General features: G+C 42.4%; 2 protein-coding genes across 4 annotated transcripts in view; one reads left to right on the top strand and one right to left on the bottom strand.

Annotated features, from left to right (window-relative positions):
* Positions 1-12,056, bottom strand: part of LOC143487642 (putative protein MSS51 homolog, mitochondrial) — a 29,917-nt gene extending 17,861 nt beyond the window's left edge. Inside the window, exon 1 of one of the 3 annotated variants that reach the window (XM_076986698.1) lies at positions 11,921-12,056. Coding sequence is in view for 1 of the 3 variants with exons in the window: in XM_076986699.1 (XP_076842814.1) it covers positions 4,828-4,830 (3 nt within the window). In the remaining 2 variants the exon portion in view is untranslated. Of the gene's footprint in view, positions 1-4,827; positions 5,257-11,920 lie in introns of those variants that run through there. The other 2 variants (XM_076986699.1, XM_076986697.1) reach the window with 2 other exon arrangements.
* Positions 12,057-17,396: 5,340 nt separating this feature from the next.
* On the top strand, positions 17,397-20,364 carry LOC143487666 (contactin-3-like). The gene is made up of 8 exons (XM_076986719.1): positions 17,397-17,571; positions 17,714-18,067; positions 18,153-18,371; positions 18,514-18,870; positions 18,956-19,171; positions 19,351-19,617; positions 19,701-19,940; positions 20,318-20,364. The coding sequence occupies exons 1-8, from the start codon at positions 17,397-17,399 to the stop codon at positions 20,362-20,364; spliced, it is 1,875 nt and encodes a 624-aa protein (XP_076842834.1).
* The last annotated feature ends 3,779 nt before the right edge of the window (positions 20,365-24,143 follow it).

Below are 24,143 nucleotides of genomic sequence, written 5' to 3'. Positions count from 1 at the left end.
CCAGCGTGCGGATGCGCTATCTAGGTCCTTTCCTGGCAGTACGGAGTCGACGAGCGAGGAGCCGGTGCTTACACCTGAGTGTGTTGTGGGAGCTTTGGAGTGGAAGATTGATCGGGAGATCGAGGCAGCGAACCCGCATCTAGGTTGCCCACCGCACCATAAGTACGTTCCCCCCGCACACCGTAGTGCCCTCATCAGCTGGGCTCATACGTCAGTGGGGACGGGGCACCCAGGGGTGTTGAAAACGGCTCAGTTGTTGGGGGCTCGCTACTGGTGGCCGGGGCTGCACCGGGACATACTGCAGCAGGTGGCGTCCTGCGCGGTGTGTGCGCGGTGCAAGGTGCCACACACTCCTCCTGCGGGTAAGCTCCTCCCTCTCCCTGCACCCAAGCAGCCGTGGACGCACATCGCTCTGGACTTCGTCACGGACCTCCCCCCGTCCGAGGAGAACACGGTCATCATGGTGGTGATAGACCGGTTCTCGAAGATGGTTCGCTTCCTCCCCTTGCGGGGCCTGCCCACCGCGTGGGAGACTGCGGATCTTCTGTTTCGACATGTATTCCGGCAGTTCGGTCTGCCTGAGGATATCGTGTCGGACAGGGGTCCGCAGTTCACCTCGCGTGTGTGGCGGGAGTTCCTGTCCAAGCTCAACATCACGGTGAGCCTAACCTCTGGTTACCATCCGCAGGCTAATGGACAGGCGGAACGCGCGAACCAGGAGGTGGGAAAGTTCCTGCGCACTTACTGCAGCGAGCACGTGGACACATGGTGCGCCCTTCAGCCCTGGGCCGAGTACGCACAGAACTCCCTTACTCATTCCAGCACGGGGATGACACCGTTCGAGTGCGTGCTCGGTCGCCAGCCGCCGCTCTATCCTTGGAACGCCGCGTCCTCAGACCAGCCCATCATCGAGGAGTGGTGTAAGAGGAGCGAGCGGGTGTGGGAGGACACCCATCAGCAGCTGAAGGAGGCGATCCGGCGATTCAAGAGGAAAGCCGACCATCGGAGGGGAGAGGCCCCATCTTATTAGGTAGGGGATAAGGTGTGGGTCTCCACCGAAGATGGACGCCTGGGCAGGAGAGGTAAACTGGGGGAGAGATATGCCGGCCCGTACGTCATCTTGAGGTGGCTTAACCCAGTTACTTATCGCATCAGTCTGCCCGAAGACAGACGTGTGTCGCGTGCGTTTCATGTGTCCGCTCTCAAGCCATACAGAGAGGGTGCATTGGAGGAGGCCTCGACGTCACAGCCGCCCTCGCCCCTGCAGTTATCGGACGGACCCGCGTACCTCGTGGAGAGGTTACTGGACTCGAGGCGCAGAAAAGGTGGCTTACAGTACCTGGTGGACTGGGTCGGATACGAACCGGAGGAGCGCTCCTGGATACCGGCCTCTCAAGTGGTAGGCCCCTCCCTTATCGCCGACTTCCACAGGGAACATCCAGACCGGCCAGCTCCGCGGCAACGGGGAAGACCGCGTGGGAGTCGACGGGAGGGGTCCTTGGGTGAGGGCTCTGTCACGGTGAGGGGGCCAGGTCGCCACCAGAGGGTGCGCATCCCGGCCAGCAGCCGATCCCAGCACACACTCCCGCGCATGCAACCACTCCCACAGTCACAATCACCATCATACTGAGCACCTGTTTCTTGTTTACTTTGTTCTTCTTAAGCCCGCAGGTCGTCTGGTCCAGTGCTGCACATTGCCGCTACATGAGCGTCTCTGGTCACAGCGAGTCCGTCACTGCGTTCCCTACCTGTGTACGCTACGAGGTTTACCTTACATCACTTGCAGTGCGTGCGTTAAGAGCTTTACTAGTGTGTGCTACGAGCTTTACCTTGCATCACTTGCAGTGTGTGCGCTAAGAGCTTTACTAGTGTGCGCTACGAGCTTTACCTTGCATCACTTGCAGTGTGTGCGCTAAGAGCTTTACAGGTTTGATTGCCATGGATAATAAACATCCTTCTGTTCAACCCCCGTCTCCGGCTGCCTCTGTCCCGACGCCCCTGGCGTCACACTTATCATACCATGCCAAAGTCAGCACTGAAACTTGCTACAATTAACATGTGTTCTTTACAAATAAATGTCAGAAATGAAAGTGCAAGTGTTGCACATTTTACTTCTTTGGAAGGAAGTGTTGGTGTTTGTTGTGTTTACTTTAGAGTGTTTAAAATAAAACTTTTAAAACATGCACTTAAATCTTGTTTTTAATCTTAGTTTTTGTAGGATTTGTTAATTGATGTCCTATTTTCTGGGAATACAAAATAGAAAAGTGCAAAATTCTTTAATTTCTACAAAATGTTTACTTTTTAAAATTCTAAATACAATGTGAACATTATTATTTTTGCAATAAAGTTTTCTTGAAATTAATAAAATATTTTTCAGTTTTTTGTTATATCATCAAGTTATATATATATATTATATTGATATATATTATATCAATATATATTATATCGTTATCATGATACTGAAATATCATGATATTATTTTAGGGCCATATCGTCTACCCCTAGTCGTCACCATAGATCTTTACTGGTATTTTCTTGATGGACTTGATGCTCTGGTTCCAAGACTGCTGGAGGTGTCTGGAAAGAAGCAAGCACTCAAAGGCATTTTAGAGTGCCTTGAAAATGATGTAAGTGTTCAATCTGATGAGAGTAAAATACAACAATTTTGTCAACACTTTCAATATTACAGTATACTTTTTTTTGTATAACACAAATGAGAGAAGAGGAACTGCAGCTTGGTTTGGTCTGTCTTACTACTTATCTGAAGATCCTGTTGTCAGGATGTGTGATGTAAGACTAACTTTTACTGCAAAACAGAACTGCAGTTGCATGCACACATTTATCAGTTTATGTATCTATATCAGTGTATGAGTAATGAATGAGGAACTAAAATTGCTGTATCAACAGTATTACTAGATAGTCGTTGGTATATCACGGATACATTATTAGTTCTATATTGGCAATCCATTGCTTAGGTCAGTGCTTCTCGTTCTCAGTTCTGGGGTTACCATTAGAAGTAAATAAAAAAAAAATGAAAACTGGATTATGGTAAAAATTTGAATATACTTTATAGTGTGTAAATGTTGCACTTATGGATAAAATGGTGACAGTCCTTTTATTTCTGATTTTGAAGACTCACGCTGAGACACTGGATGTGACTATGAGGGGAATACCGGTTGGTCTGCTGATAGGGTATGAAGGTGTTCTACAGGAGGCCTTTCCTCAGGAGATCTTCAGTGTGGCAGCTGTGGCTGAGGACATTATTGTACTACACAACCTCAAAGATGTGCCATGCAGCTTTGCCATACTTATGGGCATCATCTATTGTGTGAATCTCCAGTATCCACAAGCTGTGAAGTATATTCCTTTGAGTTTCTGCAGTGAGTGGTGATGAAGATCAAACCTGACCAAGCCTCTGCAAGAATACACGGATTAAGAAACAAACTCTTGAGGTACAAACTGTAAAACCTACAAGGTGACTGAAGTTTAGGTCTGTCTTGAAAGAAAACTAATGATGCTCACACTTGCATAAATAAGGACTGAAAAATGAAACACATTTGCTAAATGTTTCTTTAAAAAAATGTTTATCTGTCTAGTTTCCTAGTTCATGGCATGCTGATGTTTCTGCCCTAAGCAAGCCATGTCTACTTGAACTCACATGTCCTCTGATGTAGGGAGTAGGTCCTCAAGATTCAAATGTACCCTTCAGGATTTCGTTTTTTGAATTTGGACATACTCACTAGAACATTTAACAATTTAACAATTACAGTTTAACAGTTAAGGTTTTTTTTTTGTCCTGGTATGACCAGTTTGGGAGTTTGAAGGTTTTTGTGCAACATCCTCACAATGGAATATTTTCTCTGACACACACCCAAGGCAACTACACAAGTTTAAAGTTTGAAGCTGTTGTATTCCATTTTTGGAAATATGGAAAGTAAATTTGGAGTATTACTGCTTTACAATCCTGTGACTGCTTTTCATATTTATTTTTTCATTAAAAATAAAAGTGAGATATTGCTGCAGAAGTGTTTGTTATACATGTAATTCATAAGTTAAAACACTAAATGTTTTTACATTATTTCAACTTGAAAAATATTGTCAGGAATTTCTTGAAATTAAATATGTAAGTCAATAATTGGGAAAAGTTAACAAACCTCAAGTAAATAAATCATCAGTATTATAAACTTTCATTACTAAGTTGAAATAAGACATGCTGTAAAGTAAAAACAATTTGAAGAGAGGATTTCGAAGCCAATCTGAACTCAAATTCACAAGTTAAAATAAGTATTAATTTCAATTTGATTTAACTTGGAACTTTAAGGCCGCTTTTGAACTATGGTAATATTTTTTACAGTGTGGGAGGGAAAGGGAGAGACTGAATGTCTGAGGAAGAGGTGTAAAGATTTAGGAGATTTAAACACAAGAACGAGAAAAAATGATAACAAAATAATCATATTTTAATTAGTAAATTAAAATTAGTAAAGTTAAAATATCTTATGTCACATCTCTGTCTCACATACACACACGCACACACACACACACACACACACACACGCACACACACACACACACACACGCACACACACTCATTGATCTTTTTAACACAGGCAGGAACAAGTACAACGGGAATTATATGCATGCACAGAAGTACACAATTATATTGTTGGCAGAATCTAGTTTTCAGGATGAACTGTCCACTAGATAAACTCCACCAGATAAATTGTTCACTAGACCTGAAAATCTGACTACCAGCAGAATCTTACAGACAATAAACCTCACCAAAAAATATCAAAAAGAAAAAAGGTTATAAAAAAATAAGTTACTCACCATATGTCTTCAATTCAAAGCCTTACCCAGCTCAGTCTGACTTGGTTTCTCTCTCTCTCTCTCTCTCTCTCTCTCTCTCTCTCTCCCTCTCTCTCTCCCTCCCTCTCTCTAAGTCTCTCTGTCTTCTACTCTATCCTTTTTTGGCAGGACAGGGTAGTCTTCCTCTTCTTCAGGATATGCCAGCGTGTTCAATTACACCACTGATTCCTCATATCCCACAGATAACCACACTCCCACCCCTTGGAATTCTATAGCCCTCCAGTTACCACCCAAACATTCTATTACCCCCCTGCCCCCCTGCATCCCAATTAGAGCTCCAGTTCCTTACCCTGCAGACACCCGTCCTTACCAAATTAACACTGTAGTGCATCCTAGTTAGCCTCATGACATTCTACTGCCCTTTCCTTACCCCCAGCTGCTGCCTCTGAACCCTCTCCGGGCCCATTTACCCTGTCAACATTTTACAGCACCCCAGTAGCCCCAAGTTATTCTATTACTAAACCTGGAACTCTCAACCTGTTTCATCTAATGCCATACTTGGGCTAGACTTGGTAAGCAGCTGACTGACCTGTGCCCCCTGCTGGACACAAGGCATCAGAACAGCAGCAAGGACAAAACCCAGAGTGCCCTAGAACGAGCAGTGTGATGTCATAACACACACTTCAAGATCAGTTACTAACCAAGACAAATACAACATCTTCAAAAAGCCGGATTGGGTTTAATGAAGGTGCTTTTCAAAGAATTGAGTCTTCAGTTGGTATTTGAAGTGATGTACAGTCATTGGGGGATCAGTCCACCCGCTGGGCACAAGACAGCGAAGAGTCTCTTTACCCATACTCCTCACCCATACTATTCATCCATACTCCTCACCCGTACTCCTCACCCGTGCACCTCACCCTCACCCGTGCTCTTCACCCATACTCCTCACCCATACTCCTCACCTATACTATTCATCTATACTCCTCACCCATACTCCTCACCCGTACTCCTCACCCGTGCTCTTCACCCATACTCCTCACCCATACTCCTCACCTATACTATTCATCTATACTCCTCACCCATACTATTCATCCATACTCCTCACCCGTACTCCTCACCCGTGCTCCTCACCCGTGCTCCTCACCCTCACCCGTGCTCTTCACCCATAGTCCTCACCCATACTCCTCACCTATACTATTCATCTATACTCCTCACCCATACTCCTCACCCGTGCTCCTCACCCATATTCATCTGCATTGAAGGGACTGTGACTACTCAGCCTGGAATTAGAACTAGAACTACATTTGAACTATAAATACAGACTTGTGCTAACGGGCCGCCCAATGGAGGATGGGTTCCCTTTTGAGTCTTGGTCCTCCCGAGGTTTCTTCCTAATCTCCACCATCATAGGGAGTTTTTCCTCACCACTGTTGCCTCTGTCGCTCATTAGGGATCTGGACCCATATGATTGTAAAGCTGCTTTGTGACGTGTTGTAAAAAGCACTATACACCTCGTTCCAAATTATTATACAAATGATATTTTCCCTGATTTTTCTTAATGGTTGAATGAGCCAGTATAATAAAAGTCATCAACTGTTATAGTATAAATTGAATTTTATTGAACAAACCTCCCAATGATATATATAAAAAAAAGCGTCAAAACGCACTGTTCCAAATTATGAACAGCAGAGTTTCAAAACATTTTATATGAATTTGCAGCATTAGGAGGTCACATTCTGTGATGTTATCAGAGACAGGGGTGACGCGACTACAAGATAATGAATATTTATTTAAAAGGGAACAACACACAGAAGACAGAGACTACACTAAATACGGAAGGGGTAACATAGTTAAACAGGAATACGAGACAACTAAATAAAGACGACGGGTACGGGAACATAAACCAAACGTACGACTAAAGGCAAAGGGGAGGACCATGAAACAACGAGGGAAGCAGTTGCTAAAGGGGGGGGGGGAGAGGGAGAACACGATGAGGGTAAACATCAACGGCTAAGCAACCTAGACTAAAGAGGAACAGAACCAGAATATAACAGAAGTGACAGGGAAACTAACAACAAAATGATAAAGGAGACAGACTACATGGACCGGAGCAGAAGGACAACGTGGTGAAAACGTACACAAACAGAAGTAACTAGAGAAAACACTAGGAACATGAATCAGGAATATCTATGAACCGAGATCATGAAAGATCAGGGCCCGTATTTATCAAACTTCTTAGAGTGGAATTTTGGACTTAAGTGCTGAAAAATTCTTAGATTTGCTCCTACTCACAGAGTTAAGTGTAAGTGCCAGTTATCAAAGCTCTCAAGTATAAGAATCACTCTTACTCTCCCGAAAAGTTAAGACTGCTCCAGAGGACTCATAAGTCGTTAAGAGTTGCCACCAGGGGGCTGAGATGGCACTGAGAAGACAGACGCGCATGCGAACCTTCATTTTAGGTACACATTTCAATTTTATAGATATAGAAATATGCACAATGCACAAATAAAAACCTTTGTAACGTAGCTTGCGCCACGGAGCGAGGAGACGGACACAATCGCTGAGAAGAGCGAGATTTATTAAAGGGAATACCATACTCGTCGTCGGATAGCCAGGCAGGGTCGATAACAGGAGGGCAGTCCGTAAAACAGGCAAAGACAGGCATCACAAGACAGGGGGCACGGGAAACAGGAGAAACACGAAAACGGTCAGGCACAGAGAACAGCGGTGGGATAAACACGATCACAAATGAATTCAAAATACCGGACCAAGGACAAGGGAGACTCAGGGGCTTTTATACACAGAACTAAACTAGGGACAGGTGATGACAATGACACAGGGGCGTGGTAACAAACGAGGGATTCATAAAACTAACGAGCAGGGCGGGACAAACGGGCAAGAACACAGACACGAGGGAACCCAGAGTGACAGCTAGGAGAGGGGGCGTAGCCGCACGTGACAACCTTGTTGTTCCACTTTTGGGATTATTTGGTTCCGGCATCGTTGGTGGATGTTTTGTGCATTCTTGTTTCTGTGTAATTTATTCTTGTTTTGCGCACCTCGGTGTTGCACGCGTTGAAGGGAGGTACTGTCACCTTCGCCTTCCGTGTCAATCATGGTTACGTTTCATTAGTTTGTTGTGGTTTGTTTTGTTAATAACCCTTGTCATTCTTGTCAGCTGTATCTTGTCTAGTCTTCGTTAGTAATGGTATTTATGTTCCTTGTTCGCTGCCTGTCTTTGTGGTTCATTACGTTGTTTTTGTCGTTCGGTATGTTCTAGGTGTTCTGTCATCCTTTGTGATTCTTGTCTTTGGTCAGTTGTCTAATTTATGTATACTTTGTTATGCCTAGCTGTCCTCACGCTGTCTGGATGTTTGCTGTTTGCAATGTGATACTGTCACGTGAGTTGTTAAGTCTTATATAAAGTTTACTCAAGTGCTTGTGCAGTCTCTAGTAATCTCTAAGCTGGACTACTGCAATTCCCTACTTGCAGGTCTTCCTCTATGGGTCATCAGACCTCTACAACTAATTCAGAATGCTGCAGCACGACTGGTCTTCAATCTACCCAAGTTCTCACATGTGACTCCTCTGCTACGCTCTCTTCACTGGCTTCCAGTAGCGGCATGCATCAGATATAAAACCTTGACGTTCATAGTCGACTAGGGGGTATAGTCGACTATAGTCAAATCAGCGACTATTGCAGGTCACCCCTAAATTGAAGGGTGCTTAGTTTTAATATGAGAATACATGTTTGATGTGTTTCCATTTTTGGCGGAGAATGTTTATAAGCAGGTCTTACACACTGACTCATATAGGTTTGCTGGCTCCCCCTTTTAATTTGAAACAAATCCAAAATGCTGCCAAGCTGTAGCAGTGGTGTTTTCTTTGAAACCAGCTCGCTTGACTCATAAATAGCACTCGTCATCATTGTGGCTTTTTCCCCTCTATGACAATTAGTGAACACCGCCACTCCATAACCAGTGAGCTCCAACTGCTGACCCCGCCCACAGATCTTTTTAATGGATGCGCAAAATGTCTTAAATGTCCCATTTTTCAAAGTTGCATCACGTCACATGGTTAATATACTGCCACAATTTTACAATACTGTCATCATACTGCCCAATCCTAGTAGGTGCTATTATTAGCTTAGCTTATTAAAACTTATTAAGCTTATTAGCTTGTTAAAACACACATATGCTCCTCTGTTCATTTCAGATGCACTTTTGAAATAATAACAATGTTGCAGTAGGCAAATTGCCCTGATTTGCACTGGTGGTGGTGATATTTAAAAGTTATTCTCTACACTACTTTATGTAAAATACTTTAAAAATATTTTTTGTGCAACACCTTTATATTTATTTCTTGTTATACGGTAATATTTATAATTCATTTGCTTTTTATTTGTGTCTTTAATACTGATACAATCAACCCGATGATTGATGATGCAGGGGGCACCACATTGGTCAGGGCCGGCTCTGCTGGATTCTACTCATACGTGCACATATTAGAGGGACCGATTTTTCTTTGTAGGAATCTGAAAACCTCATGCAATTTACTTTTGTTTAATTATTTTTGTTTTACAGTATTTTACATTGTGGTTTGCATGATCAGTTGTGGGGCAATAAATTGGTCAATTGTTCAGCTTGCTCTCGTTTGACTTACCTCTCCTTTGAACCTAGTAGATGTTAGTGCTTTCTGATACTGGCCAGACCAGCACTACATTGACATTATAGTGTTGGTTAAAAGATTTTTACAATGAATATGTGCTGCTAAGTGGAACTGAACTCAGTTTGGTGAAATGCCATCACAAAGATGTCAGGGCTGGCTCCAGGGTTGTGCCATCTTCCACCACCGGGGGAGCTCACGAACCAGCGCTCATCAGCGCAATCAGCGGTGATGACCTGCACCTGTCTTTCTCTCTACTTAAGGAAGACAGATACAGTGTGTGAGTTGTTTGTAGCCCTACGCTATGTGCTTGCAACCGGCCTGCTGTCTCAGTACCGTGTTGCGATTTCTTGGTGTCTCGTCCTCTCTCTCTCTCTCTCTCTCTCTCTCTCTCTCTCTCTCTCTCTCTGTGTTTCTGTTTGTGTTTGTGAAGTGTTTTCTTTCCTGCGCTGCTCTCATGCCCATCAAAGTTTTCCTTCGCTGTTTGTTCCTCTGTCCAGTTTTGTTGGTTGTTTTGGGGAGGTTTTTTTGTTTTAGATTCTCTCGTTATACTGTAGAGAAACAGCTACTTCCCCCGGCGTCCTGAGTTCGCTTTCTAGGTTTTGTTTATTTTTGAGGTTTCCGCATCTGTTATTTTTCTGTTTTTGCCCGGACCGTGAACAGTGTTTTTCCATTCCTCTCATTTCTTGCATTGTTTTGGTAGGTTTCAGTTCTTCATTTATTTTGTGGTTTGGCGCTTGTGTTCGCCCGTTTCTGTTATAACCCTCACAGTGTTTTTGCTACTGTACAAACCACTGTGTTACAAAATGTATTTACACTACCGTTCAAAAGTTTGGGTTCACTTAGAAATGTTCTTATTTTTGAAAGAAAAGCTGATTTTTTTTTTCAATTTAGCTAACATTAAATACATCAAAAATACACTCTATACATTATTAATGTGGTAAATGACTATTCTAGCTGTAAACATCTGGTTTTTAATGCAATATCTTCATAGATGTATAGAGACCCATTTCCAACAACCATCACTCCAGTGTTCTAATGGTACATTGTGTTTGCTAACTGTGTAAGGAGGCTATTGGATATTTTGAAAACCCTTGTGCAAGTAGGTTAGCACAGCTGAAAACAGTTTTGCTGATTAGAGAAGCTATAAAACTGACCTTCCTTTGAGCTAGTTGAGAATCTGGAGCGTTACAATTGTTGGTTCGATTAAACTCACAAAATGGCCAGAAAAAAACAATTTTCAATTGAAACTCGACAATCTATTCTTGTTCTGAGAAATGAAGTCTATTCCATGCGAGACATTGCCAAGAAACTGAAGATTTCCTACAATGGTGTGTACTACTCCCTTCAGAGGAGAGCACAGACAGGCTCTAACCAGAGTAGAAGGAGAAGTAAAAGGCCCCGCTGCACAACTGAGCAAGAAGACAATACATTAGAGTCTCCAGTTTGAGAAATCGACGCCTCACAGGTCCTCAACTGGCAGCTTCATTAAATAGTACCCGCAAAACGCCAGTGTCAACGTCTACAGTGAAGAGGCGACTCCGGGATGCTGGCCTTCTGGGCAGAGTGGCAAAGAAAAAGATTAATATGGGCAAAAGAACACAGACATTGGACAGAGGAAGATTGGAAAAAAGTGTTATGGACAGATGAATCAAAGTTTGAGGTGTTTGGATCACACAGACGAACATTTGTGAGATGCAGAACAACTGAAAAGATGCTGGAAGAGTGCCTGACACCATCTGTCAAACATGGTGGACGTAATGTGATGGTCTGGGATTGCTTTGGTGCTGGTAAAGTGGGAGATTTGAACAAGGTAAAAGGGATTTTGAATAAGGAAGGCTATCACTCCATTTTGCAACACCATGCCATACCCTGTGGACAGCGCTTGATTGGAGCCAATTTCATCCTGCAACAGGACAATGACCCAAAGCACACCTCCAAATTATGCACAAACTATTTAGAGAAGAAGCAGGCAGCTGGTGTTTTATCGGTAATGGAGTGGCCAGCGCAGTCACCAGATCTCAACCCCATTTAGCTGTTGTGGGAGCAGCTTGACCGTATGGTACGAAAAATGTGTCCATTAACCCAATCAAACTTGTGGGAGCGGCTTCTGGAAGCATGGGGTGAAATTTCTCCAGATTACCTCAGCAAATTAACAGCTAGAATGCCAAAGGTCTACAATGCCGTAATTGCTGCTACGGGAGCATTCTTTGACTAAAGCAAAGTTTAAAGTAGAAAATTATTTCAAATAAAAAAAAACATTATTTCTACCTTGTCAATGTCTGGACTATATTTCTATTCATTTTGCAACTCATTTGATAAATAAAAGTATGAGATTTCAGGGAAAACACAAAATTGTCTAGGTGACCCCAAACTTTTGAACGGTAGTGTATATGTTATATTTAAATATACCGATTTCACTGTTTCATTAGGATAAAACTGCACCTACATAACACGTCCAGCAGGGCGGCGGTGGAGTTGTGCTGTCCTAGCTGGTTGTGAGCGGTGCAGTAGTAGAGTCCACTGTGCTGGGAGCTGATGTTGGTGATGCTGTAGTTCTGGCCTGTTCCCAGCAGTGTGTCTGCAGCTGATCTCTGCTTAAACCAGGAGTATTTGAGAACAGGAGGGTTTGCATCACTGCTGCAGGTCAGAGTCACTGAACCTCCCTCCACTCTCTCTCCAGAGGGAACCACCACTGCGCTGGTGTTTCTAGGGGGATCTGAACACAAACACGGTGTTAACTTTAAAAATAAACACAACCTCTAAACCTCTAGGGGAATCTGTTTGGGAGATTAATCCAGTTTTCATGTTATTGTTGTTAATGAGGTCCTTTAGTTACAGCACACAAATAACACTAGTGGTTGATAATTATGAGTGGGTTGCGTGTGTGGGTTGTGTGGGTTGTAAACAGTGATGTCAATAACGCGTTACTCAAATCTTACCACTTTTTTCAGTAATGAGTAATATAACAAGTTACTATTTCCAGTCCAGTAAGTTACTTATCCAAGTAACTGTGCGTTACTATTTTTATTTTCCTTAGTAAAAATGTTTTTGCTTTCTTCTTTGCTCAGTTATACTTTTGCGTCTGACCGTAGCGCTCGACTCCGCACGCTGCGTGAGAGTGCGAGCACGTTCACGTCATTCTGTGCAGTGTTCTCCATAACGATATGTGGTAGTATAAAGAAACACCCCTCAAAAACAGGAGAAGGAACATTTACCTGACGAATTTTAATGTTGCTTTGTGTTTCAGGTTTGAAAAGTGCTGGAATTTTGGCTAAGGTAGCCTACTTAAAAATGCTTGAAATTGTAATTGTATTTCTGTTATAGGCTGTACGTGTGTGTTAGTCTGTTCATCTAACTGCTAACTGCTCTTAAAAGAGGAACTCAGACTAGTTTATCTCACACCAGTCAGAATCTCACACCAGTGAGTCGTGTGGTTTCAAATGTTTTCAACATGTCTATCACACATCTTGTCTTGTTACAGTCGTGCCATTTAACTTGAAGTTGCAAAACTCTTTATTAGTGATTAATTTGGACATCAGGCCAATATTTAGCATGCAAATGTGACTCTTTTATGATTAAAATTCACGGTAAATAAATAAAACCACCAGAACCCCAAACACAGACCAAAGGAACTGTCACCCAGTTACTGCACACTGACACGTTTCTCATCACTGGATTATTGGTGACATCTGTTGCTCATTCCCTCTATCTGTTTAAACCTTATTGTCACTGAGATGTGTTTCTACTGTTCACTGTGTACTGAACACTTTGTTGTCTGTTTGTTATTCTGACTTCCAGTGTTGTATAAAGTATTAGAGACCCACACTTGAGTAAAAGTACAAGTACTCTATCAAAACATTGACTTGAGTAGAAGTTGAAGTGTTCTTTAAAAACTTTACTTAAGTAGAAGTACAGAAGTATTCAGCATTTTTTGTAATTAAGTATTGCAAGTAGTTTATTCTAAAATGTATTACTCAAGTACTGAAAGTAAAAAGTACAAGTATTGTGTTTTGAATTAATTAAAGAAAGCCGTCAAAGTTTGATTATCAATTGTTTTTATATATCACTTACAAATCAAATATGTCAAAGACCACAAATACAAGTGTTCTGTATGTACAAACAAGTAGCAACTTCAAAAACTGGGCTTAACACCGTACACATAAAACAGATAACCTATGTCCCGCTACGTCGTTGGTTAGACGCAGAAGTACAAGTTCACCTTTATTTAGAAAACGAGGTGTATTTTGGACGCAAAATCCGTCCGTCGGTTTATAAGGCTGAACCTACTGCCCTGCGTTTACCCTCAATAAATGCCCTTAACCTATAAAAACACTACACTATAAAAATGGGCACATCTTTAGTCAGCATGAAAAGAGTTGACAGTGTGGAAGGTGCCAAAATATGTACATTAAAATGCCAACAAGCTTATGTAATACATTTATTCTTCTGCTGTTACCAGATTAAAAAAAATTATTTTATGAGATAAAAAGCGAATTATTTCGAATATATGTGTATTTGTATAAATATGTAAATTAAGCTGAAGGTGCTGGAAAATACTGAAAATGGACCTTCAAAGTGGCGTACAAGTGCATGAATTCCACCTTGTAACTTCGCACGCACAAAAATCGAGAGGTGCACGACCTCGCAACGCGACCGCACATGTATTGTATGTATCGGAGTAAAAGTATTAAACTGATGGAAAATATGTAGTGAAGTAAAAGTGGAAGTAGGAGAAAAAATAATACTCCAGTAAAGTACAGATACAGCATTTTAGTACTTAAGTACAGTAGTGAAGTAGTTCTACTTCGTTACTATACAACTCTGCTGACTTCTCTGAATCACTGACCATGTGTACCAAGAACACCATCACCTGAGTATGAAGAGTTCACACCTGCTCCTACCTAGAACCTACATACAGAGATCCTCCTGTTCTCACTCACACTGTACTCACATTTACTGGGATGTGGGAATATTGTTTACTGGGATGTCTTCAGTGGGAGTATTGTTTACTGGGCTGTCTTCAGTTGGATAAAATCCTTTGGACTAGAGCGGAGGTGTGTGAGTGGTGTGTGTGGGTGGAGGTGTGTGAGTGGTGGTGTGTGGATGGTGGTGGTGTGTGGGTTGTGGTGTGTGAGTGGTGGTGTGTGGGTGGTGGTGGTGTGTGGGTGGTGGTGGTGTGTGTGGGTGGTGGTGTGTGGGTGGTGTGTGTGGGTGGAGGTGTGTGAGTGGTGGTGTGTGGGTTGTGGTGTGTGAGTGGTGGTGTGTGTGGGTGGTGGTGTGTGGGTGGAGGTGTGTGAGTGGTGTGTGTGGGTGGTGGTGTGTGTGAGTGGAGGTGTGTGAGTGGTGGTGTGTGAGTGGTGGTGTATAGGTGGTGGTGTGTGGGTGAAGGTGTGTGAGTGTAGGTGTGTGGGTGGAGGTGTAGTAGTGGAGGTGTGGGGCTGAAGGTGTGTAAGTGGTGGTGTGTTAGCGTAGAGTGGAGGTGGAGGTGTCTGGGTAGAGGTGTGTGAGTGGATGTGTGTGGAAGTGTAGGTGGAGGTGTGGGGATTGTGGTGTGTGGGTGAAGGTCTGTGGGTGGAGGTGTGGGGATTGTGGTGTGAGGGTGGAGGTGTAGGAGTGGAGGTGTTTGGGTGGAGGTGCGGGGATGATGGTGTGATGAGTTTGGCTTGTTTTGCAGTCACAGGATGTTTGATGTTTTGAAGGAAAACACTGAACTCCAGAATATCACTAAGAGAAATAAAAGTTGTCAATCAGGACAATCATAAAAAATTATAAATGTCATTTAGTCGTGTCAGTATGTGACATCTGCATGTTAAATATTGGTCTGTTGTGTAAATTAAACATTAATGAAGAGTTCTACAGTGTCAGGCTAATTGGTGAGTTAAACGTCTGTGTGTTTGATTGATGTGTGATAGACATGCTGAAAATATCTGAAACCACACGACTCACTGATGGTGAGAAGCTCCACTGGGTTCCTCTTATTAGTAGCAGTTAGCTGAACAGCTCCTGCTCCTGACTCTTATAGGCTGTACAACACGTGTGTTAGTCTGTTATAGGATGTACATGTGTTAGTCTTTTATAGCTGTGGCTCATTCTTTGATATTTTACATGAAACTAAGTGAGTGAGTGTTGAGGTTGTTCAGGTATCATCTGTGTGTGTGTGTGGGGGGTCACAATGTCTCCCAGAACATCAGGAAATATTACAGTCCTGCTGTTACTGACAGGTAAGTTTTTACATTACATTTTCTACAAACACAGTAGATACCGTTATGAATGAAACGGAAAGAAAGAAAATAGAAGATATTGACATCAGAATCATATTAGGGTTCATTGGGCAAATATGCTGACACACACACACATCACATATGTTTGTTTTCTTCTATTTGTATTTATTTTGTAAATGTGCCATATTTTTTTTACACCCCAATCGAAATTTGTCCTCCGCTTTTAACCCATCTGTGCAGTTAGAACACACACACACACACACACACTCGTGATTACTAGGGGGCTGTGGATCACACGTGCCCAGAGCGGTGGGCAGCCCTAGCCCGGCGCCCGGGGAGCAGTTGGGGTTAGGTGCCTTGCTCAAGGGCACCTCAGTCATGGCCTCAGGTCTGGGAATCGAACCCACGACCCTCCGGTCACAAGACCAGTTCCCTACCACCAGGCCATGACTGCCCTTTAATAATTATTTTAATTGTTCATTTCATTTTTAGCTTATTTATAAATTGTAAATACTGAAACAAAAACAAACAAACAAAATCAAAACAAGAAGGTTTGCCGTGGGGAACGTAACACGTTTAGTCATTCTTAGTCTCTCCTCGTATTTTGTAGCCCAGCCCCATTGTTAGTGTAATCATGTGTTGCTCCTTTGTTCTTGTGTATTTAAACCCATTGTTTTGTCTAGTCTGTGCTGGTCATTGTTGCTAATGTTTGAGATGTTTGCTCGTTTGTGTTTCATGTACGATTGTGTTTTGTGTTTGTGCTTCAGTGTTATTTTACGGTTTGTGCTTGTTTGTTCTTTGTGTTCTAGTACGTCTCCACTCTATCGCTTCTTGATGCTACAGGCATTAAAATAAGATATATGTATGAGTTAATAAATAGCTCAACTTTGTGTTTGGGTCTGATGATGTATTTTGTAACCAATCAGGTTATGTATTCTTGTGTAATCTCGTGTTATCTAGACCAATCATATTACATGAGGGTGTCAGATGAAAAGAGGGAACACCAAACATATTAGGTCAGGAGATGCATATTTTAGACAGGTACACCCTGAAAATTGTATAAAGAATCTTCGTTTTTACCTGTAAATTCACAGAGAACGTGTTACACACATGAGAAGAGTCTCTTGGTTCTATACCAATTAGACACCAATTTTACTTCAGTCAAAAAATTTTCAATGTTGTCATCAAAACTGTAATTTTGTGCTGACTGAGACTGTGTGTGTTCCAGGTGTGCTGGGTGAAGACATATGGGGTGTGACTTACACTCATGAACGTGTGTGTGTTCTCAAAGGATCATCTGTTCAGATCTCCTGCTCCTACAAATATCCTACAGGACTCACAGTGACAGAGTCATTCTGGTACATTAACTGGTCTGGAACTGACACTGTGGATGTGAGACAGGAAGAGGGGTATTATGGGAGAGTGCAGTATAGACAGAACTCCCAGAACACCTGTAGTATGACACTCACTGACCTGAGAGAGAGTGACGCTCACACATATAAGTTCAGATTCTACACTGATAATTCTACGGGTAAATACACTGATGAACCTGGAGTCACTCTGACTGTCACAGGTAATTATAACATAAAACATTTTAGTTCATCATCAAAATGTTTTATGAAATAATACTAAACATTGTTAATAAAATCACTCACAGGTCTAACGGTTACAGTGTCAGACGGACGTGGTGTAAAGAACCTGATGTGTAACTCCACCTGTGCTCTGTCCAACAACCCCACCTACGTCTGGTTCAGGAACGGACGGCCTGTATCCAACCACAACACACGTGACCTGCGTGTGTATGACAGTAGTGATGGTGCAGGCAGCTACTCCTGTGCTGTAAGAGGACACGAGGAACTCCGTTCTCTTGCTGTCTGTGAGACGCCCACTTTAAACTGATTCTGGTTCTTTATAGTAAACATGTTCACAGACACTTTGCTGGGTGGTGCTGATGTCTGAGTTGTGGTTTAATATTCTTGGTGTTTCTGGTTTTGTTTCATTTACTTTCTCTGTTTCAGGTGTTTCTAAAGATTCAGATCAGAACTGCTGGAGTGTGACTTATTCTGTCTCAACTATCTGTGCTCTGATTGGCTCATCACTGGATTTACACAGTTACTTCACTTTCCCTAATAATAAGAATGTGACAAAGTCATTCTGGCACATTAACTGGTTTGGTGCTGACCCTGTGGATGTGAGACAGGAAGAGGGGTATTATGGGAGAGTGCAGTATAGACAGAACTCCCAGAACAACTGTAGTATGACACTCACTCACCTGAGAGAGAGTGACGCTAACACATATAAGTTCAGATTCTACACTGATGATTCTACGGGTAAATACACTGGTGTACCTGGAGTCACTCTGACTGTCACAGGTAATTATAACATAAAACATTTTAGTTCATCATCAAAATGTTTTATTAAATAATACCTAAACATTGTTAATAAAATCACTCACAGGTCTAACGGTTACAGTGTCAGACGGACGTGGTGTAAAGAATCTGATGTGTAGCTCCACCTGTCCTCTGTCCAACAACCCCACCTACATCTGGTTCAGGAACGGACAGCCTGTGTCCAACCACAACACACGTGACCTGCGTGTGTATGGCAGTAGTGTGGATGCAGGCAGCTACTCCTGTGCTGTAAGAGGACACGAGGAGCTCCGTTCTCCTGCTGTCTGTGAGACGCCCACTTTAAACTGATTCTGGTTATTTATAGTAAACATGTTCAGAGACACTTTGCTGGGTGGTGCTGATGTCTGAGTTGTGGTTTAATATTCTTGGTGTTTCTGGTTTTGTTTCATTTACTTTCTCTGTTTCAGGTGTTTCTAAAGATTCAAATCAGAGGAACTGCTGGAGTGTGACTTATTCTGTCTCAACTATCTGTGGTCTGAATGGCTCATCACTGGATTTAAACAGTTACTTCACTTTCCCAAATAATAAGAAGGTCACAAAGTCATTTTGGTTCATTAACTGGTCTGGTACTGAACCTGTGGATGTGAGACAGGAAGAGGGGTATTCTGGGAGAGTGCAGTATAGACAGAACTCCCAGAACACCAGTAGTATGACACTCACTCACCTGAGAGAGAGTGATGCTCACATATATAAGTTCAGATTCTACACTGATGATTCTACGGGTAAATACTTTGGTGAACCTGGAGTCACTCTGTCTGTCACAGGTAATTGTAACATAAAACATTTTGGTTCATCATCAAAATGTTTTATTAAATAATACCTAAACATTGTTAATAAAATCACTCACAGGTCTAACGGTTACAGTGTCAGACGGACGTGGTGTAAAGAACCTGATGTGTAGCTCCACCTGTGTTCTGACCAACAACCCCACCTACATCTGGTTCAAGAACAAACAGCGAATGTCTGACTGCACATCCGTCTCTTGCTCTGTACCTGCAGACAGATGTGCAGACAGATACAGCTGTGCTGTTGAAGGACATGAGAACATCACCTCTCCTGCAGTGTGTGAGTGCAGTTTACAACACACACAACCCACACGCAACCCACACACAAACCACACAACCAACACGCAATCCTCACACAACCCACTCATATTTATCTACCACTAGTGTTATTTGTTTGCTGTAACTAAACCACCTCATTAACAACAATAACATGTAAAACTATATTAATCTCCCTAACAGATTCCCCTAGAAACACCAGCGCAGTGGTGGTTCCCTCTGGAGAGAGAGTGGAGGGAGGTTCAGTGACTCTGACCTGCAGCAGTGATGCAAACCCTCCTGTTCTCAACTACTCCTGGTTTAAGCAGAGAGCAGCTGCAGACACACTGCTGGGAACAGGCCAGAATTACAGCATCACCAACATCAGCTCCCAGCACAGTGGACTCTACTACTGCACCGCTCACAACCAGCTAGGACACCACAACTCCACCGCCCTGCTGGACGTGTTATGTAGGTGCAGTTTGCTGTGTGAGATCCTCTTGTGTTGGGAGTGTAATATGTTCAGTGACGTGTTGAGTTTCTCTGCTCTTCAGACCCTCCCAGAGTCCCGTCTGTTACTGACCGTGTGTCTGGGGACTTGATCACCCTGCTGTGCTACAGTGACTCCAACCCCAACAGCACTTACACCTGGTACAGGAAGACAGGAAGTGATTTCATACCTATTGGAAATGGCACCAGTTTAACTTTAAATGCAAGTACAGTTGGACCTTTCTACTGTGAGGCGAAGAATCTCTTTGGATCAACCAATTCAACAGAATGGCCCTTCACATCAGGTACGGTGTGGGCTGGGCGGAGTTCCTACGCTGGTTAGAGACACTCAGTATGCAGACTGAGGTGGTCTTGATCTCTCTTCTCTGGTTCTGTAGCATTTGAGTTCACTGAGTTCTGTGACTGATCGCATGTGTGTGTAAAGTCTTACACGTGTGTGTAAAGTCTTCTCACTGTTGCAGATAACACAGCTATGATGTATACAGCTGCTGGAGTCACTGTGGGTTTGTTTCTGGTACTTGTTGCTGCCCTCCTGTGGATGAGGTGAGAAGTGCAAGACACATTTATCCCTTTGGGGTTTCTTCATAAGATTTATCATATTTATTTTGGTCCACTATGTGGGTCAGATATTTCTGCTGATGTTTCTGTGTTGTTCTTACAGAAGTCGAGCTGCAGCTCCCAGGAGCAGACGTGAGGAGAACAGTGTGAACGTGAGTTTTAGTGAGAAACTCAGGACAGACGTGAGGCTTCATAATGACCCAAATGGTTTCTTTACTGGGTCTGAGGTTCTACTGGGCTGTACAGGCAGTGACAGACTTTACAGTGACAGACTTTACAGTGGCAGACTTTACAGTGGTAGGTTTTACAGTGGTAGGATTTACAGTGGTATGTTTTACAGTGGTAGGTTTCTCTCTCATGACTCTACTCCTGTGTATGGAAACATCTCTGCACTGCCCATGACCTCTGACCCCACACACTCACAATTCTCAACTTACCAGGATGATGTTCAGTATGGCACTGTATATTTCACACGAAACCAGACACAGGAAGTGTCTCCATCGGCAACCACAAGACATATACTTGGCCCACCAGAGGAAGAGGATGTTCAATATGCTTCTGTGAACTTCAAGAGACACTCTGCTGCCACCCTGTGAGCATATCATGCCATTACACCTACTAGTATTATAAAATGTTTACTCTGTGGCTGATTCTGATAAATGGTTCATAAATTCGTTCCACAGGTCTGAAGGAGCTGATGACCCGTGTCAGATCTACAGTCAGGTCCATAAACCCAAACCCCACACATAAGCAGAGTAACACCCTCACCATGAGCTCAGAGCTCTGGTCTCTAACAGCAGAACATGCAGCAGCTCTGGATCCTGGAGAAACGCTGAGAAGTTGAATTTCAGTTTTCCAACAATCACCGTTCAGCCAGACAGGAGGAAGTCTGGTGACGTTGGACCACTTTACTACCGTAAAAGGGATTTGGTTGTTCCTCTCTGAACACAGGAGGCTGATACCAGTGTTAGTACTGGACTAGTGTTCATGCACTGAACATGCTTGAATTGTGCTTAGTTGTTAGATGTTACATATGTATCCACAATATGTTAGTTATGTCTGGACATTCTGTTAGTTTGTTTTAACCGTAATGTTAAACATTATACTGATTTAACCGTAATCAGTACACAGTATAATGACTTTCGTCTGGTGTTGTAGTAAACTCTGATCTTAGTTGGTTTGGGCTATTGTAAAGAACATTGTCATATTACTGATTGCTAAGATAATACAAGTATGAAAATATATAGTGTGCATATTGAATCTTAATTTTTAGTACTAAGTAGTAATTCAGTAGTTAGTGTTTTGTCTACATATAAAGTATAAGAAGCATTTCTATATTTTATTTTATATTTTACTTGCAGTGTGACTTGTGATTTCTATAATTTGAACTTTCAAAAATGAAAGTAACATTGTCACTTTTCAACATCACTGATTATTTCTTACAGTAATTTTGACTCTGGCTGGTTTTGCTTGAATTGTATTTTGTGGTTTGACCTGGACTGTATTTTTGACCACACTGAATTCCACTATTGGCTAGTGGTAGACGCCATGCAGAGGGTTATTGTCCCATCATGGTTCCTGATCCTCCTCGTTACCATCCTCGGGTGTGAAGTTCTCACTTCAGTGTGTTTGGATCTTGGTTGATTCATCCTGGATATTCATCCATATTCCCCCTTCACTAGTGCACAGTCTGCATGTTGGATTTGGGATGAAACCACCTGTCACTCACATCAGTGCTTTATTCTTTATTCTGATTTTGTTTCCCATGTGTTTCTCCTGCCACGCCCATGACATTTGTAACTCCGCCCCCTGATTATCATTCCCACCTGCTTCTAGTTGTTTCTCTTGTTAGTCCAGTGTATTTAAACCCTCTTCTTTATCTTGTTTGGTGCTGGTTATTGAATGTATTTGTTTTTTGGTATCTGACTGCTAGTAAGTATTGAGATCTTTTTCATTATTGTTTGTCTGTATTGTAATCTGTGTGTTATTTCCAGTTTATGTTGTAAAGTACACACTAGTGATCACTAGGGGGGTGTGGTACCCTGGCCCAGTGCCAGTGTAGCAGTTGGGGTTAAGTGCCTTGCTCAAGAGCACTTAAGTCATGTCCTTGGGAATCGAACCCACAACCCTCTGGTCATAAGACCAGTTCCCTAACCACCCGACTGCCCCATTTTGATTAATTTATCTGTTCTTGCTGTGGTTCCCGTGTTTGTCCATCTGTTTCCTTCTTTTAATTAAAACACCTTCACTTGTGATTCACTCACACTTCTGACTCGACCCCAGTGAGTTACACGCACCTTTTTAATTTCAGTGAATCGGCCAAGTGTCACGTTGAGGACCCCAAACCCCTTTTGGGCGTGTGTTTTTACGTCGTCTGCGGATCTACGTGGGTGCTGTTATGTCTTGTGCCCATTGTTGTTTTGAGTCTCTTATATGTATACATGTTTGTGTTCTACGTGCGCTGTCTGCGCTTGTGTTTTACGTAATAAACGTAACGTCCGTTCAGCAAGAACCAAGGATTTCTGTCTCATCCTTCGCCACGCTCCGGTCGTTACACTAAGCAACACAACTGAAACCATTTACCTCCACATCTAGTAGTTTTAAATTAAATACCTAACAATACCCCAGAATGTAGATTTGGAAAAATCCAATAATCAAGTGTGACCATTAAAAGATCAACAAATCCGTAATCCCTGACCCCTTGTTTCAGTTTCTGCCTCATTCACACCTGCATCTAGTTTGTCCTTTTTAGTTAATGTATTTAAACCCTGTGTTCTGTCTTCCTGGTTGTCAGATTTTGAGGTAGGAACCATTGTTGAATTACCTGTTGACCTGGGGCGGGGGCAATTAATAAAGGAGGACAGTTCTAGAGTGAAGCCAGTGTGTGCGTGTCGTCTGTTATCGTCTCTCGGTCTGTACAGGTTTAATACTATACCTAGATGACTAAACATTATGTTCCTGGAGTTTTGTGGTTCACTAGCTTTTTCAAAGTTTTTTATTTTTTTTTATTTTACCTTTATTTAACCAGGAGGTCCCTTGACATTAAAATCTCTTTTTCAAGGGAGACCTGGCCAAGACAGCCCAACATTTCCAGTTACAAAATTTAAAACAACAAAACATTCAAATAATATCAGTAGATTCAAACATAATACAACACAGGGTCATGCTTAAATGTAACAGTTGCATTTTTCTGTTATACAGTTCTTTATTAGTAGTTTGAAGTCCTTTAAAGAAACAGCATTGTCCATCTGTAAGGCTTTCTGCAGATTATTCCAAGACCTGGGAGCATAATATGAAAAGGCTGTTTTCCCCAATTCTGAGTGAACTCTAGGTACTTCAAGGAGCCATCTCTTAGATGAACGAGTGTCATAGGTGCTCCTGACTCCATCTCTTAGACGAACTAGTGTCATAGGTGCTCCTAACTCCATCTCTTAGACCAACGAGTGTCATAGGTGCTCCTGACTCCATCTCTTAGACCAACGAGTGTCATAGGAGCTCCTAACTCATGACAAAAATGTACACAGATAAAAAGGGAGTAAACCCAGTACGGCTTTATAAATAAAATTATACCAGTGCCATTTTCTTCTTAGTGTTAGGGAAGGCCAAGAAACAAGTTCATAAAGTACACAATGATGTGTTGGACTAAATGAGTTAGATATAAAATGTAGGGCACTATGATAAACCGAATCCAAACAGCGAAGTGCAGTGGAGTCAGCATGCATATATAAAATGTCCCCATAATCTAACACACTTAAAAATGTAGCTTCTACCAGTATTTTTCGAGCTGATAAATTCAGACAGGTCCTGTTCCGATAGTAAAAACCCAGTGTAATCTTTAACTTTTTCACTAGGTTTTCAATATGTACTCTAAAAGAAAGCTTTTCATCCAACCAGATACCCAGGTACTTATAGGATGACACTCTTTCTAT

The sequence above is a fragment of the Brachyhypopomus gauderio genome, unplaced genomic scaffold (genome assembly GCF_052324685.1).
Source record: "Brachyhypopomus gauderio isolate BG-103 unplaced genomic scaffold, BGAUD_0.2 sc49, whole genome shotgun sequence".
In the NCBI taxonomy this organism is placed as follows: domain Eukaryota; kingdom Metazoa; phylum Chordata; class Actinopteri; order Gymnotiformes; family Hypopomidae; genus Brachyhypopomus; species Brachyhypopomus gauderio.
This window is presented reverse-complemented; position numbering and strand designations above follow the sequence as displayed.

What these genes read in the sequence shown, in the direction of transcription:
- LOC143487666 (XM_076986719.1), top strand. Translation starts at nt 17,397, where the DNA reads ATGTGTAACTCCACCTGTGCTCTGTCCAACAACCCCACCTACGTCTGG. An exon ending in AGTCACTCTGACTGTCACAG is followed by an intron (nt 18,068 to 18,152) that starts GTAATTATAACA and finishes AATCACTCACAG; the next exon opens with GTCTAACGGTTACAGTGTCA. An exon ending in GCTCCGTTCTCCTGCTGTCT is followed by an intron (nt 18,372 to 18,513) that starts GTGAGACGCCCA and finishes TCTCTGTTTCAG; the next exon opens with GTGTTTCTAAAGATTCAAAT.